Consider the following 22380-nt stretch of genomic DNA (forward strand, 5'->3'; position numbering starts at 1 on the left):
AGAGAGAGAGAGAGAGAGAGAGAGAGAGAGAGAGAGAGAGAGAGATTAATTGGTAAGAGTAAATTTGAATAAGGTTTCTAAAAATCACACCTGCTGAGATGGCCTGCCTCTTGGAAATCTATGAAAGAAAGTTGAAATTCTCCATGATCAGGTTTTATCACAGGACTAAGTGACTCACAGCAAGAGTCACTTGGATAGGCCTATGGCTATCATTTATCCTGTAGCCATGATAAAGTTTATACTTGACTGCTTGAGAATCAGTAACTAACAAGTTATCTGAACTTGAATGACTGTCAAATGTCAAACAAATTTCTGTTGGTGGGCAAAGAGCAGTCGTTTGCATTCTCAGAACAACCTGATGGGAATTTAACTGATTCATCAACAGAGAGTCTAGAGTATTCAATGTCCAGCTGAACAACTGGGAAAGATAGAAAAGAGTGGACTTCGGCTATGGACGAAGGGCAGACTCACCAGCAGTGAGAGAAGAGTGGTTCTTGGGTTTTTTTTTTTTTTTTTTTTTTTATCAGGACCTAGCTGCAATGACCAGATGGATTGTGGGAAATCTATGGAGGCACACTCAGTGAATGAAATGTTGGCTGCTCACTGGAGATCACAGTGCCCTCAACCCCAAATACCAGTGAGCAAGCAATCTGAGAAAGAACAATTAGATAAGGACGCCAAGTCCCCCAACTTATGGCATGTGGGAACAGCATGGGGTACAAGGAGAACTCAAGGCTGAGCTGCAAAGTCTGGTGGCAGCATGTATGCTGAGGGTGACATGGAAGATACAAAACTTGAACACACATATGATTTGATCGAGCAAAGTTTGGGTCTCGACTATCTCCTGCCGTACCTCCAGGCAGCACAGTATGTAAAAAGAAAGGCTGAAATGGTCCAGAAGAGTGGGAAATACACCAATAAAAGTCTTGGCAGAGTAGTCAAGGATGGTGAGTTACTTGGTGGAGCTCTCCTGGGTGTAGGATAGGGATGTCATTAGCGAATTCATCTCCCTGTACGTGGAGAAGTTGGTATTTAGCTGCCTAAGTTGGTGAGTGGATGGGCATGTCTGCTTCAAGGCTTACTGAAGTCGAGCCAGCTTGGGAGCACCCTTCAGCATAATTTCCCATGGAGACTGTCTGTCCTTACAGCAGATGACTAGAATGTGCATCACTTCATAGACAGGGCCTATACAGAGGCCTGGAGAGTGGACTCTGTTGTAAGAACTCTAGCTGCAAAACATTCCCATGGCACCAGTACCATTCTCCTTTTGGAGTCTGCCTCCACCCTTTCATGGTGGCCAGACTGGCGTTAACAATTTTAATATGGTTTTCCTGGTAACAACTGCCACAACAGAAACTCAAAGTGCATAGAAGAAGCAGAAACAGACTTTAAAAGAGACCCACCGTGACATGTTCGCCATATTGCACAAACCGTTTGGTAGGAGGGAATTCCAGACTACTGCTTCCCCAACTTCTCATAAAAGTACACGTCAATGGGCCTATCAGCAGTCACAGAGCTGCAACAAGCTTATGGGCCCTTTACCCTTCCTGCTAAATTACTGGTCTCCGATGGGTTCTGGAGGAGAGGCAGTCATTGTCTCCGTTGTGTACCCATCACCCTCAGCACATTGTTCCAAACCCATGGCCACACAGGTGACTCTAGTTAAACTCAGTCTCAAAAATATAAACAAATAAATAAATAAATAAATAACAAAGAGTGAATGTGGAAGGGGAGACATGTAAGGAAGAGGGAACAGTAATAAAGATTCAAGGTTACAAGGTTAAATCAGAATGCAAATGTCAAAGACCAAATGGAGTAAAAGTTTCTCTGTTGAAAAAATAAATAAAAAATATACTTCGTTAAAAAAACAGAAAATAATTTTACTCTGTTTATTCTTTATTAACAAATTAAAGTCTTTCTGTAAAATTAAAAAGAAATGAAGACCAAATTGATCTTGCTTGCTTACTTGTGCCACCTAGATTTCACTGTCATATTTGAGGATTTGGGATGGTCTTAGTAACTAACTTCCTCAGGGACAGCCTCTTACTTTCTGTTTCATTTGCACCAAAGATGAATCTTAGCTATGATCCTGGCAGCGCTGTAAACCACTGGGAGGGGAGCATGCCAGTATCATGAACCAGATACCATCAGGGACAGATGACCCAATGACTAGAAGAGTCTCCATTCAGACAACCAAGCTTGAAATTCAAGGTAGTCTTCTTTTATACCTACATGCAGACTGGGTCAATTACCAGCCATTTCTCCCATAGAGCAGTTTGCCTGGTAAGGGCAAACTTTTTTCTAAGGTTCAGAAGAGTTATCATGTGTGCTAAAACGGCTTTGTCTTTTGGAAGCCCTGAGGACCATGATTAGAATTTCCTACAGCCAGGCTGCGTTACAGTATCAACTGACACATGTGCTCAACCTTGTTAGGCCCTCAAGTCAGTCTACAGCTGCCATTAACCTTACTGGCATCACATGTCACATAGCATATCGCATATCTACACCCAAAATGACAATAGTCAGGTGTTGACAAGACTTTAAACTCAAAGTGGTGGCAAAACCACAGGGCTTTTCTGACACTGTTGTCAGGGAAAGCTGCTAAATCAGAAAGTGTGAGGCCCAAAACTTCACCTCCTCAACGGAAAAGGTTAAGTTTCAGCCCAATTCACTCTTAAAAGCAAGAACCAAGATAAAACCTTTCTTAGTATTGGATCTCACTTATGAAACATTCTTTTGTGTGCACATGTATCTGTGCATGTATACACACACACACACACACACACACACACATGAATGAGTGAGGGTACATGGGAAGGCCAGATGTCAACACTGGATATTTTTTTCAAAACTCTCCACCTGATTTTTGAGACAGTGTCGCTCATTGGACTTGGAGCTTGCCAGTCCAACTAGACTACCTGGGCGGCGGGCAGGCTGGATCTGCCTCCCAGGTCTGGGTTACAGACACCCCTAGCTTTTCTATGTGGGTGCTAGGGACCTAAACTCAAGTCCTCACACTTGCCCAGAAAGCATGTCACCTCCTCAACCACTGCCCCAGAACCTTTATATGGCAGTACTTTTTGAAAAAAAAAAAGTTATTACATATTTTAGTATGTGTGAAAGTGTGCATGTGTATGTGTGTATGCACATGCATGTGTGTGTGCATGTGTGCATGTTTGTGAAAATGTGCATGTGTGTGCGCATGTGCATGAGTGCATGTGTGCGTGTGTATGCATGTGTATACATGTGTATGTATGTACATGTGTGCATGTGTGTTATGGTACCTGAATGGAATCTGAGGAAAAGTTCCAAGAGGCAGGCCTCTCCTTCCACCGTGTAGGAGAACTAACTCAGCCAGCAGGCTTAGCAATCTGAGTCAGCGAACTGGCTCCCTTTATATAACATTATTATCATGAAAGAATTATAAGAATGGAAAGTCGATTTGAGATTCTTGAGAGACGAGGGGCGGGGAAGGAAGACAGAGATGTAGGTGAGGCTGTGAAGAACAGCAAGTGGAATCTTGGTGGCAATCATATTCTATATGCTCCTTGTTTCAACCCAATGTCCCAGCTGTGACAGTGTCCCATCAAGATGTCACCATCTCGAGACGCTTCTGTGAGGTAGTGCTATGGATTAAATTATATATATGTATATATATAAAATCACTGTATTGTTTTAATTTTATATAAGTCTATAATTAACTCAACCTATACTTTTTCAAATACTGAAAAGAAGGGTCTGGAGAGATGGCTCAGCAGTTAAGAGTACTTACTACCCTTACAGAGGATCTACTTTCAGTAGCCAGCACCCTCATCATGCACAGCAAAACTGCTTTGTATACCAGCTCCAGAGCTTCTGATGCCCTCTGGCCTCTATGGGCACACTGACTGCATGTGGTACACATACATACAGGCAGGCATACATACACATACACAAGGAAAAGGAGAAAACATATTTTTAAAAATTTGAAAATAACTTGGTCATCTTTGTTCCTTGATACGCCCAAGGGGTAGATATATAGAAAGTGTGAATGTGGTCACGTGATCGTTTAAACTTCGGAGCTGGCTCTCACCTGTAACAAGGCTCCCATCAGAGATGCCACGGCAGCCATTGCAATGCACAGAGCTCCATACAGCACACCTACAGGACAACACAAAAGGCAGTGGGCAATCATAGACCCAGAGGATGACAGTCCTCAATAAAAGGAGCACCGCACCTTTGAGTGGATAATACCTTTGAGGTGAGAACACCACTACATTAAAGTCAGAGAGACAAGGAAGAGGCCTTTTCCTAGGAGACCAACTGGGTGCAAGGAAGACAAACAAAGCCCTTAGACTTGGCCTCCAGGATTACTCACAACAGTAGATTACATAAGAAAAGAATCCCTGGAATTAACTACAGGGGTTTTAAGGCTTAGCAGCATTGTGTTCTACATTTAATCCTCCATGGACATTTGTCTATAAAGGGAGGTATGGGGAGGGGATAACAAAGCCCAGAATTGGAGCCTTCTGACTTTCTCCGTTTGTTTGTTCTGGGATGTGGTAATTGTGGTAATCCACACCATTTGGAGGCTTGGTTCTCTAGTCCTCTCATAATTCTGTCAGCATCCCCAAGCCTTTCCTGTTAAACTAGCAAAGAAAGGTCGCCTCGATCCATATCATATTCCCCACCACCACCCCACCACCCCCGCAAGGCTCGCTCTTTTCTCCAAGATGCTTTACTCAACATGCCCCACCCCCACCCCGTCGGTAAGTGGTAGAGTTTCTTCTTTTCAAGTTCACTGCCTTCCAGAGTTTCTTAAGTATGTGTGTTGCTTTTAAAATTAAGTAGTACTCCCTTGAGCTAAAAGAATATCCATTTAGAAAAAAAGTTAACTGCAATCAACCAGTATAATTTCCAGTGCTCAAAATAAAAAAGGAAAAAAGAAAAAAAAACCACACAAGAAGTTTCTTATCATGGGATCAGTGCACTCCTGCTGTTGGCACTGACTTCTTTGTCTCAGCAGTCACACTTTTTGTTAAGAATTATCTGATCCTAACAGAAAGAAAGAAAGAAAGAAAGAAAGAAAGAAAGAAAGAAAGAAAGAAAGAAAGAAAGAAAGGAAGGAAGAAAGAAAGAAACAAAGAAAGAAACAAAGAAACAAAGAAAGAAAAAACACCCTTTCCCCCAAAAGTGCTCTTGTCCTGATGATGTTTATAGAGTCCAATCTAAATCGAAATAGCATTGTAGGTGATTTAACTTAATTCTGCTCCATTTAATACATCATGCATGGTGAGGGTTTTGGTGTCCATAATTAATGCAAAGCCAAGTCAATTGCCATGTTATTGTCTATGATGCCCTCAGCTACATATGCCTCAGTATAATAATAGCATAGAACCCTTCAAAATGAATGAAAATTAGGCCAGATATGATGTCACACACCGGTCACCTCAGCACTCAGGAGGATGAGGCAGGAGGATCATGAGTTCAAAGCCAGGCTGGGCTGCATAGAAAGATCCTTCTTCAACCCAGAATGAGAGGGTCCCATCACTGTTTCTAATTACCACTAAGAACAAACAGGATCCTCAGACACTGCCCTGGGTAGGTCTTTGATGATTAGATTTTTTTTTTTTTCTTTTTTGAGACTAACCCCATTAACTCCTTTCCCTTCTGCCTCAGCCTCCTAAAGGCCAGGGTTATAAATGTGCACCACTCCTGTCATCTCAAATGTTTGAATTAGTGACCCTGTCTCCTTTGCAGAGATGATCAGCCACACAGCATTGTGAGCACATGTGCCTGGATAGGTATTCATATTGGGAGGTACTTAGGATCCCTCAGAGGACAATTTCTACTGTCTCCAAACCAAAGCCAACACTACTCCCAAGTGGGATCGTGAGAAAAGACACGTACTCATTCCTTGGGAAATCCAAGATAGAGACTTCTCTGAGAGAGACTTGAAGTGAGGTTTGATGAGATCTTCCACAGTGACTGCCGCCAAGGCATTGATGCTGGAGGACACTGTGCTATAAGAAAGGACAAAACTGTGATTCGTGATGTTAATTTTAATGATGCTTTTAGCAAGAAGGAAGAAAAAAAGCACACTGATACTTCTAAAAGCAGAACTGATGGGGCCGGAGAGATGGCTCAGTGTTTAAGAGTACAAACCCCTCTTCCAAAGGACCTGGGTTTGTTCCCCCAGCACCTGCAGTAGCTCAGAACCATTTTTAATTCTAGTCTCAGGAGATCTGATGCCCTCTCCTGAACTCGGAGGATGCTACATGCATGTGGTACACACACCACCACGTAGGCAAAAGGCCCATGCACACAAAATAATAAGATAATGTAAATAGATCCATGTTCTTTCATTTTTAATGATCATAGTACCCTCTTTCTGGGAGCTATTACCCTTCATGAGTAAGTCAGGCAGTACACATAGACTTGACAGTAAAAGACAAAGAATGAGTTAGCATTGCTTCTATTTCCCAGGTGACCTTCTGTATCTATAAAATGAATTTGAATATATTCCTCAAACTGTCACATAACAACTTTAAGATATTGTTTCTGTGTGCATAAAAATAACTACTATAAGTTCTCAGCAACATATACCATATATTGCAATACTAATATCCTACACCCTTGTTAGCATATACTGTACACCTAGTAATAACAATTCCCTACATCAAACATAAGAGGAAACTACAAGAAAGACGTTCAAAAGAGCAAGGCAAAAGATTCTTTAGAAGATGTACAGTATTCAACTTGCAATGGGGAGATTTGAGTCTGTCTGTAGGTGACCATGATCTAGCCTCACACACATTACATTCATGGTTAATACTCAGCAAATTTTTTTTAAAGATTTATTTATTTATTATATGTAAGTACACTGTAGCTGTCTTCAGACACTCCAGAAGAGGGCATCAGATCTTGTTATGGGTGGTTGTGAGACACGATGTGGTTGCTGGGATTTGAACTCCGGACCTTCGGAAGAGCAGTCGGGTGCTCTTACCTACTGAGCCATCTTACCAGTCCAGTACTCAGCAAATATTAAAGCTACCATCCAGTGATCATCACCACTGTGACCATATTAGATATGCAAGGATGTGTTAGAAAGCAGAAACCTAGTCAAGTGTAGCTCCTGATGACATCAGTAAGATTCTATAGGTAGCTGACCAACAGAAGGATACATGGAAGAGTTCGACTATATTAGGCCATTTTGTCACCATGACCAGAATTCATCTTTATCTCTTAAAGTAGCCAATAAGAAAAGAAGGGTGCTGTGGTGATTAATCTTAATTGTCAACTTGATTGAATAAGGAAACGCCTAAGGGATTAGTAAAACACATCTCTGAATTTGTCTTGAGGGCATTTCCAGGTCAAAATGAATGGATTAATACCTTGGTGGAATATGCTATGTTGGTGCTATTGAGGAATGGAAAATAATAGGAGATAGAACCTGCTTGGATCAAGTGGGTCACTGGGGGTATATTACTGGGGGTTCGATCTTGCTCTGGCCTCTTGCATGAAAAAGACCTTCCAATGCCTGTTCCCACCACCAGAATGTTTTTGTCAAAATTCCTAGAGCCAGATATGCACGGATTGAACCCTCTGAAACCATGATCTAAATAAAGTAAGCAGTCCCTTCCTAGAGGTCGTTTCCTCATGTATTGGCCAAAAGAACAGTAAAACAAATATTAGGTCCTTACAGGAATGACACCATCACAGAATCAGTTTTAATACCTTAATGTCCCACTGTAAGCACAGGCCACAAAAAGTCCAGGAACACCAGGGTAATTTTTCAAAATGTCCAGCACCAAATAAGGCATAAGCTGAAAAATTCCAAAATTCATTCCCAAGTGTTAGCTGCTATTAAACAAAATCAATACATAGTCAATTTTATAGTCTCCAAAAAAGAAAGGGAGATAGTCTATGCAACTCCAAATACATAAAATGAAATCAACATACACTCAATGAATTCTCAATGAATAAATCTAAGAATTAATATAAAATAATCCTCTCATCTCCTAATCCCACAATCACATTGGGGCGGTCACGTGTGCACCAATGTAAATTTCACCCATCTTCATCCAGAGGCCCCAGAAGAAGAAGCAGGTTTTAGAAAGTAAGCTTTGGCGGAAGCTCAGGCTCCTGGATCAGGATGTGCTAAGTTTGAGCTGTACTGCAAGGTTACAAGAAGATGTGTGTTATAGAGGCTCCAGGAGCTCTAACTGCAGAGTGCCTGGGTCTAAAGCCTGGCTCCAGTGGCTTTCTCACCATAATTTGGTTTCCTTATCTTTCAAAGTAAAGTAATAACACACTGCCTCAGCATCAAATTGTGAGAAGTAAAAAGTAGACTTTAAAGCATATTCCAAAGTATCTGGTCTATTGTAAGAACCTGATGAACTCTCACAGTAATTCTATTTAGTACCAATGTGGCCTTGTGCTAATCAAAACCCCTCACCTAGCCTGATCTACTGGCATACCGCTTTAACCCCAGCACTTTGGAGGCAGAGACAGATGGACATCTGTTTGTCTGAGATCAGTCTGGTCTACATAGGGAGTTCCAGGACAGCCAGGGCTACATAGTGAGATCTTGTCTAGGAAAAACAAAAATAAAAGAACAATAACAAGCCGGGCATGGTGGCACACGCCTTTAATCCTGGCACTTGGGAGGCAGAGGCAGGCAGATTTCTGAGTTTGAGGCCAGCCTGGTCTACAAAGTGAGTTCCAGGACAGCCAGAGCTATACAGAGAAACCCTGTCTCGAACCCCCCCCAAAAAAGAGCAATAATAAACAAACACATCACTGAGATTCATAGGATTGTCTATAAAACTGGGATTAAGTGTGTTAAGACTCTTGACACAGAATCTCGGAGCCCACAGTGTGGAGCCCTGGGAAAGCATGTGGTTCACAGACATACAAGCAGGCAAAGCATACTCACAAACATAAAATAAAATAGGTTTAAAAAAAATAAAGTTTTAAAGTAAATGAAAACTGGAAGATTGTTTATAAGTAAGTGTTTTGACGATATCCACAAATGTCAACGGCACCGTGTTTTATGCATAGCTTCTATTAACCCAGTTAGCTATGCTTACTTCCAATCCTGAGTTTTCCGATCCAAAATCTGGCTTGAAAATTTTTAGGTACAGAAACCTTCACACTTGCTCTATCTTCAACAAGTGTTTTGCCAAGCAATTTATAGACCTGGAAGGTGACTAGTTGCATTGTGCCCACTTGCTGGGTCTCTACGACAACGAAAATGTCCCTTCCTAACACCATACAGGCTTTGTAATACCATCATCAGTGCACATGTGAGAAAGATGCAATTCCGAACCTGATCAACTGCTGACACTTTTTTAGATGTCCAGGGATCACAGTCATGGTATCTGGAGTACAGGGCAAGCCCACAGAATATGGAGCAGATGAGGATCACCCAGAGGCCCACAAGGTTGACATAGAGAGACCTAAAGGAGAGGATGCCAGCAAATAACAGCTGTAAGTTCTATCCTAAAAACCAAGGAAACTGTTACAAGGACAAGAGACCATGACATGACTAGACGTTAATAAATAAATGCACATAATAGTTTGATTATCAAAAATGATTTTTATTCTACCTAATTGTCTTCTTTGATATCAATCAATGATGCATCTATAAACTCTTGTGGTAGATGCTGTTTCTCAGAGAATATGCCTTCCTACTTGAAATCCACAGTCATCCGTGGCTTTGTAATATTATCTATTATAATGCACTGAGTCCTCTAACCATAAAATAAGGATTTTAATAGGTACTAGAGCAGTAACTTATTCATTTTATTTTAAGAAGTGGTTTTATTATAAGTTGCTAAACATAATCAGCATATATATATATATGAATTCGCTAAAGAATTCCAACTTAGTTTGTAAGACCACCCATTGTTAAGGATGAGAAACCTGTATTCCCCGGATCAAGGTTTCTCCTCATACCATGTTCTCCCTCACCCACTCTCTATGCTCAGATGACATTAGTTAAAGCAGAAAGGGAAACGCATGATTACATGTGTTTGCCCCACCCAGGAGTCTACCGAACTTCCCATGAGGCAATAGTGTGTCCTGTCCTCCTTTTTTAAGTTTTGATCTGAAGCTCAGTGAGACTAAGCCACCTGTACAGTGGCATCTAAGAAGCAAGTTGGAGGGCATTATAAGCCATGATTGAGGCTGACAGAACAATGCATGCTACCACATCTACTCTCCAATAAATACTGTTACATTGTTTGGAGGAGCTTACATTTCCCTACAGTGTCGTTTCACTGTTCTGAGACTGCATATACTTTTCTAGTGTAATATTGTTTCCTCATCATAAAAGCCAGATGCATAGTTGTTTTGTGGGGCTCAAAGCAATTTAGTCAATCATTCTTCCATTGAGCTCATTTATAATTTTCTAACTTCAGACAGCTCTCGAGACACTTATTTACTTGATGAGGGTGACTTCCTTAATAATTGATGGAAATTTTTTCAAATATTTGATTGAAAACATCTACTGCCACGTTGGGCTCTGCCACTGAACCACCCACCAGTCACTGTTGATCATTTATACTTGGGAGTTTCACGATACAAAGACCTCAAGTTGAACTAAAGTTGACTTACAGAAACATTCCCATAAGAACAATGGTAGTTATTAATGATTCATACACCACAGTTTGGCTTACAGTTTTGCATGGAGTCTGCTTTTACAGGAAATATATCTCTGTACTTGGGACTGGTTGACACCGTAGATGGTGGTCCAGGTAAAAGTCCCTCCAATGACAATTGTCCAGAACGTGTGTCTTTGCAAAGGGTTAGGATTAAAACTGCATGAAAAGAAAGGGGAAGCAAATACAAATTGTTCACAAGAGACTGAAGAAAGTTCTAGTACACTTAAGCAATACACACAGACATACATAAAAATGTCCAAACTTATAATGTCAAAATACAAATGTTTCTAATTTAAATTCATTCAATTAAGTAAACAATGATATTTCCAGATATTAGGAGATTCTAGATGAAATTAAAAGAAAAATAATTGTTCTTATCACTTGGAACATTTAGATAAATTGTTCTCTCATAGTCTTAGGAAGTTATTGTTAGGCAAACTTGGCCATGCTATGTTGGGGAGTTTGTGTGTGTGTGGGGGGGGATGATTCAAAGTGTACTATGTAAATAGATATCATACCAAAGTAAATACAACTTAGCAAGTTGTGTGAACATAATTCCTAATCTAGCATATGTCTAAGCAAAATTAAGCTTAAGAGGTCAATGCACTCTAAAGATATACACTTGTTAAAATTATCAAGTCATTCTAACTATGCTTTCTTGGAATTTTGTGTGTGTGTGTGTGTGTGTATAAGTTAAATGCTAACCATTTAAAACCACTTCTTGGTGGGCATACAAGCTCAAAATACTATCAGAAAAAGTTCCACTTCCATTTGCAGTATCTCTCAACTACTTTCAATGTGTTGTTTTTGGGAGGGAGGAGTCTTTTCACCTTCATTTAAATACGACCTTGAAAACTGTAAAACTGATAGCCTCTATTCAATGGCCTGGCATCTTACATCCAATTCCAAGAACCTTGGTGCCCCTACTCTTTCTTCTGTAGAGAGTTATCAACTGCATTGACCAAGAGAAATCAAGAGCCAAAAGGATTCAACGAGTTATCTGAAGGGACGAAGACAGGATAGCAAAACACAATTCAGAGATGTAATTCTTTTCTTTATTTTTCTCAACCAGAAAAGACATTTTGCCAAGTATATTCTCAACACATTTCAGGATAATAAGGAACATTCTTGAAAAAAGGTCTACAGCACAATGAACCTTTATATTATCACTTAGTGGTTAACTGTCTTCAAAGATATGGTTATTAAAGTATCTGTTTTTATTTTAAAGGGTCTCTTATTAATGTATGAATCTATGTATGTGTATCCTCTGCATACAGTGACAGTTACCCTGCAGAAAAATGCATCTTGGAAGAGGCTGAGCATACTTAATATTTTCTACACAGCCATTGTTCATTCCCAGCTCCCCTGATCCATTTACACTCTCCAGATAAAAATCAATGTGACTTTGTTGGGGTGTGACAGGAACTATACTTTCATAATTAACTAGTCTGAGTAAATATCCATTAAAAGTATCTTGTTCTGCTCTAGCCATGGATGGAACCATAGCCAAAGACAGACCAACTGGAGGCTCTCGAGATTCAGATCTGAATCTCGAAGTAAAAGGAGAAACAAATATTGAAAACAGTTGAAGGTAAACCCCTGACATGTATTCCTCCAAATGAATAGGGCGATGCAATTGTTTTCTGGAAAAAAACAAAACTTTGTCAAAGGAAGAGGATTATTTTTAAAATACACACACACACACACACACACACACACACACACAGCCATCTGAGAAACAACAATCAGCCAAATGGTGTTTTCCTTCTTCCAGATATGGACTGCAGGTTTCCAACCTCAACGTAGAGGTACTTAAAAGAAAATGTGGTTTAGCTACAAATGAAACCCTTTCCACCTTGAGCATGCTGTAAGAACTTGACTGACTCTATTGAACCAAAGGAAAGGTGTTTTCAGAATTCTCTTAAATTGTATGATAGGCTTTTTATGAACAAGCTAGGTTTTTCCATTGTTTAAACATGTTTATTCTGTGGCAGGCTACCCTTTGAAGCATCAGCCATAACTTTTCTGGTCAGTTTTTAAGGAATAACATATACATGAAATAATAATTAATGATATGGTATTTTAATGTGTAGCATATTGCCAGAGTGATATCAGGAGAATTTTTAAATGTTGGTTAAAAATAAAGAATTATCCAAATGAAATTACTGTCTCTCAGTATTTGTCTCTTAAGGGACTTCCCCTGCTTACCATTTTTTCCTACCCTACTTTCAACCTGTTCCAAGAAAGAGGGAGAGTCATCATAATACCATATGATCCAGTGGCATCAGGATGCTTTAATCCCTCCAAAACCTGGTATAAACTCCTCCCGAATTGACTTGCCTACTTTAATTTTACAGACCACATCATTAGTGACTTACTGATTTTCCAATACAAATTTACTATTTCAATAAAACCATTTCTACAAAGAAAACAAGAATGCACTCAGCCAGAAGATAAACAGCAACTTACTTCCAGAAGTTTAATCTTCCACCATTAGAAGCATCACTTAAAATATTATTGATGCCACCTTGAGTTATTGAAGCCTGTATAATTACAGATGCAAATCCAGCCACCATGATCCCAACTTGAAAAACATCTGTCCAGACAACTGCTTTAAGACCACCCTTTGAGGAGAAAGCATGTTAGGATTAATACTTCTATGAGACATGATGATATATCTGTCCCAATGTGAATGCACAACACAATAGACGAAGATAATGAAACATGGAGTTTGGTCAAGAAGTTCCCTCGAAGGAGATAGTCATGTTCAAAGAACATTTAAAGAGAAGAAGATATTTAACCCATTCCTTTAGGCAGAGGCAAAGATGGAAGCTCCTCCCAGGCCAGACAACAGTCAGTGAAAACGCAGAAGAGAATAAAACTCTATGTGGTCTATTGAGTGTGGCCAGATAAATACTTTGGACTGGAGGGAGGTGGGCTGAAGACTTCTGGGAAGACAATTCAGTGTTAAATTACAGACCTCATTGTGTGGACTGATACTCAGCTTATACCCAAATAACTATATCATTTGTTAAGATACTAAAATTGTTGCATACTAGTCACTGCCAGAAGTATTTCTCTTCAGGCTCTATGACCTGGGTTTAAACAGGCTCTGAGAGGATATCGTTTCCTAGAAGATCAAGCAAATAAAAGATTAATACACAGACTATCAACGACTGCATGAATTTGCGTTGCTCCAAAGAACCTGAGTCCACATCAAAGCAGCATCGTGTCTTGATGTCTGTTACGTAGTTTGTCAACTGTGTCTATAGTTAGTAAACCATTATCACACGTTTCAGTGCTGAGATATTATACAAGCGCATCTACACGACTTTGAAAACTATAATAATGAATCAAGATCTACAAACAGAGGAGCTGTGCAGTGGTTCAGATGAAAGGAAAATTTCATTTGCAATCCATATCTAAGGACCAAATGTTCCTTACAGAATGTGTTATACTGTGAGAAGCCCAGAGAGAAAGAGTAAGAATGAGCGGTCACGCTGAGGCATGTGACTACTTGAAATTCCAGTCTTGCAAAGCAAGTAGAGTAGAAGGGAAAGGGCGCTCTCCACATACCAGTGTGCAGTAGAATGTGCAGACCACCCCTGTGGCCACCACTGCGCCCCACAGATCAAATCCTGTAACTGTAGAAGAAAAGAGAACATGTATCCAACTGTGAAATGTGTGCATAACAAAAGCACTGCTCAAGAATTATCAGGGAGGCACCTAGCTCCTTCTCTCCACTTGCTTAAGACTAGAATCACATCTCATCAATGCCCCTAAGACAAGTGGAGTAAAAAAAAAAAAAAAAAAAAAAAAAAAAAAAAAAAAAAACACATTTGATAAGCTCAGCAGACATGATGCTTGTTTATAGTCACAGATGTCACATATAGATCCAACACTGTCTAAATGGGATTCATAGTAAAGGATTTATATTGTAATTAAGCTAAGAGATTGCTGGATTCTGTAATGTAGTTGATCAGACTGACTAGGATCAAAGGGGATTTCCCACCCCTTCCCATTGGTTCATATAAATATGCCGTTTCGCCAGACCTTGGAATGTGTGTTTTAAGGTTAGACTTGACGTACAAAAAGTCTATCATCTGCTACCAGCTTTCTAAGAAGTGGAAGGATATATATTTTAATAGAAGGATAAATAAAACCCAACAGAAAAAGATAGTTACTTATATAAAGGATAAACAGAACAAAAAAGATGGAGCTATGTTAGACTTCTTCAAACGTACTATTTATAGATCCGACTTTGGAACCGATACACAGATGGAAAGGGTAAAGTTAAGGACTTCATGAAGTTAAAAAGTAAAAGCTGAGCAACACCCTTATACATGCAATTTATTCTTTCAAAACTGATAAGTAAAGAGGTATAACGGACACCTGTGCTGCAGTTCCTGCAGAAGTTATTGTTCAGAGTAACCAAATAGTCAATCAAAGAAAGTGTATCTTTAGGTATGTTCTATCTAATCAATGAAGAGAGGATTATAAAATAAGAATACAATGTGCAATAGGTCTAATAACCAATAAGCCCCAAACTTTTACTATTGCCTTTAAAGAACAGTTCCAAAATTTGTCCTGCATTTGGAAAATTATGGACTCTCTAAGTACTATTTATAGGAAACATTGAGGACATGGGAAATAGTTAGTGGTCCAATATAGATACACTCAGTAAATAGAAGACCCTGAGAATCTTTTGACGGGACAAATAATGCAGTTTCTTTAATAAATAAACAGAAAACTAATGTGAGAAATGATGGAAGTTAGAAACTTAAAGAGACCCTTCCAAGAATTACAAACTACATCTAGTAAAAACAAGATGGCAGGAATGAACAACTAGTTGATGTGTAACTTTTTAAACATCCTTAGTGACCGATAAAACCTGCTTTAAAACCTCAATAGAGGCCACTCAGTAAAAGAACCTACCGTATTCCAAAGAGAGAAGGAGGGAAATCTGCTGGAAACTGACAAAGGCAGTGAGCAGAACAAAACTCTGAGAAGAGAAGCAGGACCAAGCATCATCAGAAGAAACTGCTTACCTCCAGCCAGGAGGTTCCCCGCAGGGAAAGGAGAGACAAAGGCTACATCTAATAAAACAAGCCATCCGGCCCTGGTGAGAAGAGACCCTGGGTCTTACCCAGGCTAAGCCCACAGCCCTGGAAAGCCTCAAAGAACAGTTCTAGAGGCTGTTGAGGAAGCAGCTTTTATGAGGAACGCTTCAGGGGGGCTACACGGGGGGGGGGGGGGAAGGGGCACCGTCTCCAGAAGAAAACTACTATTTAAAACTCAGCTGCTCAGGGGACAGTCACCAGTCAGGAAACATGACATAAAGCACGAATCTGGGCTCTTCACTTTCATGTCACCTGACTCAAGAAAACAGATGACAACAGTATGACGAGTATGTGGAGAACAGGGAACCTGTGGATACCATTGATGGGGACATAAAGTGTAGCAGCCACTATAGAAACCACTCTTCCAGAACTTTCCATTGTCTAAAAAAAACTAAAAATAAAACTTTCATATGTCCCAGTGTACTGGTTAATTTTGTGTCAACTTGACACAGCTGGAGTTATCACAGAGAAAGGAGCTTCAGTTGGGGACATGCCTCCATGAGATCCAGCTGTAAGGCATTTTCTCAATTAGTGATCAAGGGGGGAGGCCTCCTTGTGACGTGCCATCTCTGGGCTGGTAGTCTTGGTTCTATAAGAGAGCAGGCTGAGCAAGCCAGGGGAAGCAAGCCAGTAAAGAACATCCCTCCATGGCCTCTGCATCAGCTCCTGCTTCCTGACCTACTTGAGTTCCAGTCCTGACTTCCTTGGTGATGAACAGCAATGTGGAAATGTAAGCTGAATAAACCCTTTCCTCCCCAACTTGCTTCTTGGTCATGATGTTTTGTCCAAGAATAGAAACCCTGACTAAGACACCCAGCTATACCACTCCTCAGCATATACTCAAAGGACTCAGGCTTTTTAGGAAAACAAAACAAAACAAACAAAAAAAAAACTGTCTTCATTTATAAAACATGAAAATCTTAACCAGGCTTGAGGATGCATGGCTGTATAATCCCAGTACTTAGTTAGTAAAACAAGTAGATTAAGAGTTCAAGACTAGCTGGTAGTGATGGCTCAAGGCTTTAATCCCAGTACTCCGGAAGCAGAGGCAGGCAGATCTCTGTGAATTCGAGGTCAGTCTGATCTAAAGAGCAAGTTCCAAGACAGCTGAGGCTGCACAGAGAAACCCTGTCACGAAAACAAAAACAAAAACAACAAAGAATTCAAGACTAAAGCTCAATGCATAAGGAGACTTGCCACCAAACCTGAAGACCTGAGTTTAATCCCTGAACCTACACAGGAGAAGTTAAAAAAAAAAATGCACATAAACTATCCTCTGACCTCCACATGGTACCAATATACACGATGAATAAGATACAGATGTATAGATATATATGAAACAAAGTTAAGAATTCAAGATTAGTAGCAGATTTTTGGCCCCCCTGAGACCCTGTCTCCAAATAACATGAACTACAAAAGGGAAATCCCAAGTAATTCCAAGCACTAAATTGAGCTAAATAGTAAGTTTATTTTGATCATTTCATGAGTCAAGAAACTCAAACTCAACATCAGTAATCACCAGAAAAACAAATGAAAGCCATAGGAGATATATATATATATATATATATATATATATATATATTACATGCTACGTTTGCTAAAAACAAAAGACAAGAATGCTAAGTGTTGGTGAGGGTATAGGATGACTGGAATTCTCAGATGCTGTGGAATGGACATATGAAATGGGACAACTGTTCAGAAAGGTTATTTGACAATTTCTCTTCAATTTCATGCACACTCAAGTCCTGTCCTTGTTCAGAATACATGGATGTTGAAATGTATACTTCATATGTGATGAAAACAGGTAAGAAAGCAAAACACATAAAAATTTACATAAGGATATTAGCAGTGTCTTTAATTCATAGCAGCCTAAAACTAGAAGCACCCTGATGCCCATGAACAAGGGAGTAGATACGCCCATTTCAATGAATGTATGCAGTGAGATATCACTAGCGATGAAATGTAATGAACTATACTGACACAGCTACATCATTAATATCTTTGCCGTGCAAACACGATGATGGGGTCTTGGAACCCCCACATCCAATCAATGCTAGTTTGTGCATGGCTGCTTGCTTACAATCAATCCAGTGTTAAAAATTGAGAATCCACAGAGCAAGCTTGCTAGTTAATTTCTGATTTCTACTGCAAGACTGTACCTTAAGAAGGAGAGCCATGATTCCTGAAGACAGTCTTAGGCCTCCACACATGCACACGCATGGGTACACATACGCACACACATGAGAGATACACAAAGAAGGAAAAGAAAAAGAAAAAGAATGAACTACTTATTTGTATGGCAATGTAAATGAATCTCAGAAGTAACTGGCTAACCAAAGAAACCGGATACACAACAGCTGTCTAGGCTTCTACTTACAGACAGTCTAAGAACAGTAAAAATGAACTTATGGTGATAAGACTGAAAAATCTATCACTTACAAAGGTAGGAGAATTTATCAGAATGTGGCACAAGAAACTTCCTGGAAGTGGGATTCTGGAAATAGTCTAGATTTTGAGTTTGATTATCGTTACATGAGGATATACAATTCTTAGGATTCATCAGACTGTACACCTAAGTGATGTGCATTTTGTTCTGTACAAACTATACCTCAAAAAACTAGCTTTCCACTTTTAAACACAACAAAAATGAACTTAAATAAAGTATAAATAAAAAATATCTGTATGTAAACAGACTTGCTTGGGTTGTGAATCTAAGAAACTAAAAAATACATCAGGAAAATCTAGCATGAATTTGATAGGAAATTAGAGAATTAATGCTAATATTGTAGATATGGTGATGGGATATTATTATGATTTTTTTAAAGAACTTACAAAATGACACATTTCATATTTACAACAAAATAAGTTACTGGGGACTTGGGATAGGCTAGATTTGACTATAAGTGGAGAATTATTAAAGTATAGTAGTTCAACATTAAGGTTCAACGCACTATTCTCCCTATGTTCATCTTTGTTTGAAGTGTTTCTATAGCAAAAGAAAACAAAAATCTATAAATATAATTCTATAGACATAAGTCCCAATTCTGAAGTTTTACAAGAGCATCTATTGTCCAGAAGATACTGTGCCTATTCTCCTGGGTATAGCAAACAAACCGTATTCTTATCATTCATACACAATCTTTATGGCTCTGATTGCCTAGAAGATGGCTCTGGACTTTCCCAGAGAAAGAAGATAAAATCCCTGAGGTTAAAGTCAGAGGTTAAAATCCATGCTTAGATTATTCCGAGAACTATTTCAAAACCCTGGCGTCTTTCATTACAGTTAAAGGCAATAGATGATGTCTCGGGCTTATAACTCATTTCTTAACTATGAAGTAAGCCATTTCGGCTGGTGGTGATGTTGACATGGGCCTTGCCTCACATGCAGATGGCAAGAGCACATTGCAGTACGTTTCCTGAAACTATACTCTCACAGATTCTGGTAACAGTTACTATCGCTGCTGTCATGAAGTCAAGAGGATGGAGCATGGAGTTAGTAGATGCCCCACATTACACTTTCTTCTGGAGCCGTACTACCTTTTAACCATCAATCACAAAGACTACTTGCTTGCTTTACAAGGGAGTTCACTTCTAACTGATAAGAAGTCAAAGGGCAAAGAGTCTTCCCATAGTTCTTTTCGAAGCTCTGGCTAGCCAAAGCTGCTCTGATCAGCAGTTTTCCCTGCTTTTACACAAATCTAAAGTGGTAGTTTATTGATTGGTACCCTCATGGGTCTTTATGAACCCAGTAGTCACTAGGAACAAGATCATAGGTCAAACCGCACAGCTACTGTCTACTTCACTGTGGACTCTAATAAAAGTCCAGGAAGACAGGCCAGATTTCATCATGAATCTGAGAAGAAAACAGAAGCCTCTTGGGGTCTGTGCTGGTTATGTTTTTGTAAACTTGACAACTGGGAGGTTAGAATCACCTGGAAAGTGGAAATCTTAGTTGAGAAAATGTCTCTATCAGATTAGCCTATAAGGGCATTTCATAATTAACGATCGACGTAGGAGGGCCCAGCCCACATGGGGTGACCCTGGGTTGTATAAAAATAAGATCAACAAGATGAAACTGAGACGCCATCTGTATGGTGAAGGACACCATCGTCCTGACAAAGTGGCAGCCTACAGAATAGAAAAATATTCTGACCAACTCACATCTGATAGAGGGCTAATGTCCAAATATGTAAAGGGCTCAAATAAAAACCAGATATCAAGAAAATAATCCAATTTAAAAACGGAATATAGATCTAAAGAAATAATTCTCAATAAAGATATCTCAAATGGCTGGGAAACATTCCAAAAGAAATGTTCAACATCCTTAGTCATCAGACATGCAAAGCAAAACTACTTTGAGGTTTCATCTTACACCTGTCAGAATGGCTAAGATCAATAAAACAGGTGACAGCTCATGCTGGTGAGGGTGTGGAAGCAAGGGGAACAGTCATCCATTGCTGGTGGGAGTAAACTTGTACGGCCACTATGGAAATCAGTGTGGAAATCCATCAGGAAAACAGGAATGGATCTATCTCAAGATCTAGTGATACCAATCTTGGGCATGTATCCAAAGGATGTGTCAGCCCATCACAGAGACACTTGTTAAACCATGTTCCTGTTGCTCTGTTTCTAACAGCCAGGAAGTGGAAACAATCTAGAAGTTTCTCAAAAGAAGAATGGATAAAGATATAGTATGGCTTCCCATTTAGTGTTTTTCTGGGGTTCCTGGGTGTGTGAATGAGTGGGTCTCTGATTCTTGAGCCTTCCTTTGGCCTCTTTTCCTCCTGTTGATTTGTCTTGTCCAACTTCTATATGATAAGTTTTTGTCTTGTGCTTTTATTTTTTATTTTTGTTATATTTTATTATTATCTCTTAATAAGCCTGTTTGTTTTCTAATGAGACAAAAAGAGAGTAACTAAATGAGAGGGGAGATAAGGAGGAACTAGGAGAAATAAATGGAGGGGAAACAGTAATCAGGATAGATTATGTGAGGAAAGAATCTACAGAAGGGGAGAAAATAACATGTCAGCGGTTGCCTAGAGCCAGGGGAGGGTTAATTCTACAGAAGCATGAGAGAAAGCATTGGTGTGATATCTTGGTTGATATATTGGTGATTACTGGTTACAGGAGTTAGTATATTCCCATTTTTTCCTTGAACTTGGTATTGAAGTTGGCACATTTTATTACATAAAAATTAATCCCCAGTAAGGTAAAATTAAAATAACAAAATAAATAAAGTGGGTTTTCATAAAAGAAGCAATCATCATCATAATCATCATCACCACCACCACCACCATTGAACACGCCATGAGCAGCAAACCAGTAAGCAGCACCCTTCCATAGCCTCAGTTTCACTTCCTGCGTCCAGGTTCCTGCCTTGGGTTCCTGCCTTGACTTCCCTTCATAATGGGCTATAAGCTATAACCTGAAAGAAACCGTTTTCTCCCCAAGTGGTTTTCGGTCATGCTATTTACAGAAGCAATGGAAAACAAATCAATGCAGGGATGGATTCCAGGTAATAGTCAAAAAGCAGGGGGTACAGTTAGTTAAGCTACAGTAGGGGAGAGAGTATGAAGAAACAAAGAATGGCTGGCAGACATACAATACTGAAGCAACTACCCTTACCCCAGCAAGGTCTAGGTCTGTCCTATTAGCCCACAGACACTTTGGAACTATCCAATCAAACCTCAAAGAAGCCAGTACAGACTAACCACACCCACCCCACTACCCTCATGAAGCCCCTAAGGATTACTGGAAATCTTTTTCCATCTGTCTATCTCCCCGAGGAGAGAGAATAAATGAACCAGCCACTATAGCTACATGGTTGTCCCTTTAAACATACCTTGATTCAAAGCCAGAGCAGGGGCATAAATCACAATTCCAGTGTACAGAATCTAGCAGGGAAAGAAGAAAAACAACAAACACCATGAAGTACGAAATTAATGCACTCCATACATGAATTGTAAAATCAGTTACGAATTGACCCATTTCAATATATTTAATGTGTTATTATGGCTTGAAAAAATTTAAATAAAATTGTTATTTTTTTCCATCTACATTGTGTCTTAAGCACCACAAAAATCTTTTATGAAGACGTTTTATAAAAGTGGGATGATTAGTACAAAATATGTTCATTGATCCACCAACTCAAGGGTAAACTCAATTTTCATAGATTTAAAATACGTAAACAAAACAAAAAAAACAGTAACAGGTTGGTCCCACAATTATATGCCTTCAAATATCTCTAGGTGCCATTTTTTTTCACCACTGTGAATGGAATTCAGGGCCATATACAAACATCATAAGCAGTCTACAGCTAAGCCATAAACTGACCATTCAAGTGATTTTTTTTTTCAAAGTAGTCATTTTTTGAAAACTGACTTTTAAACTCATTAGGAAAAAGTGTAAATTTGTTTTGAGGCCAGCCTGGTCTACAAAGCAAGTGCAGGACAGCCAGGGCTCTGTTACACAAAGAAACGCCGTCTCAAAAAAACAAACAAAAAAACACAAAAAAACATAAGTGTAAATTTGCATTAAAAATTATGGCCGGGCGTGGTGGCGCACACCTTTAATCCCAGCACTCGGGAGGCAGAGGCAGGCAGATTTCTGAGTTC

The 22380-nt window shown here is 39.5% G+C and overlaps 1 protein-coding gene across 1 annotated transcript in view; it reads right to left on the bottom strand.

Moving 5' to 3' along the window:
- The window catches only part of Slc5a8 (solute carrier family 5 member 8), a 42514-nt gene that overhangs the window by 12301 nt on the left and 7833 nt on the right, over positions 1-22380 (bottom strand). The window contains exons 3-10 of the mRNA XM_021205475.2: positions 21609-21660; positions 14223-14290; positions 13116-13270; positions 10662-10802; positions 9311-9440; positions 7717-7805; positions 5890-6002; positions 4073-4140 (exon numbers count right to left, since the gene is read on the bottom strand). Of these exons, the coding sequence (XP_021061134.1) occupies positions 4073-4140; positions 5890-6002; positions 7717-7805; positions 9311-9440; positions 10662-10802; positions 13116-13270; positions 14223-14290; positions 21609-21660 (816 nt within the window). The remainder of the gene's footprint in view (positions 1-4072; positions 4141-5889; positions 6003-7716; positions 7806-9310; positions 9441-10661; positions 10803-13115; positions 13271-14222; positions 14291-21608; positions 21661-22380) is intronic.

Source organism: Mus pahari, chromosome 9 (genome assembly GCF_900095145.1).
Source record: "Mus pahari chromosome 9, PAHARI_EIJ_v1.1, whole genome shotgun sequence".
In the NCBI taxonomy this organism is placed as follows: domain Eukaryota; kingdom Metazoa; phylum Chordata; class Mammalia; order Rodentia; family Muridae; genus Mus; species Mus pahari.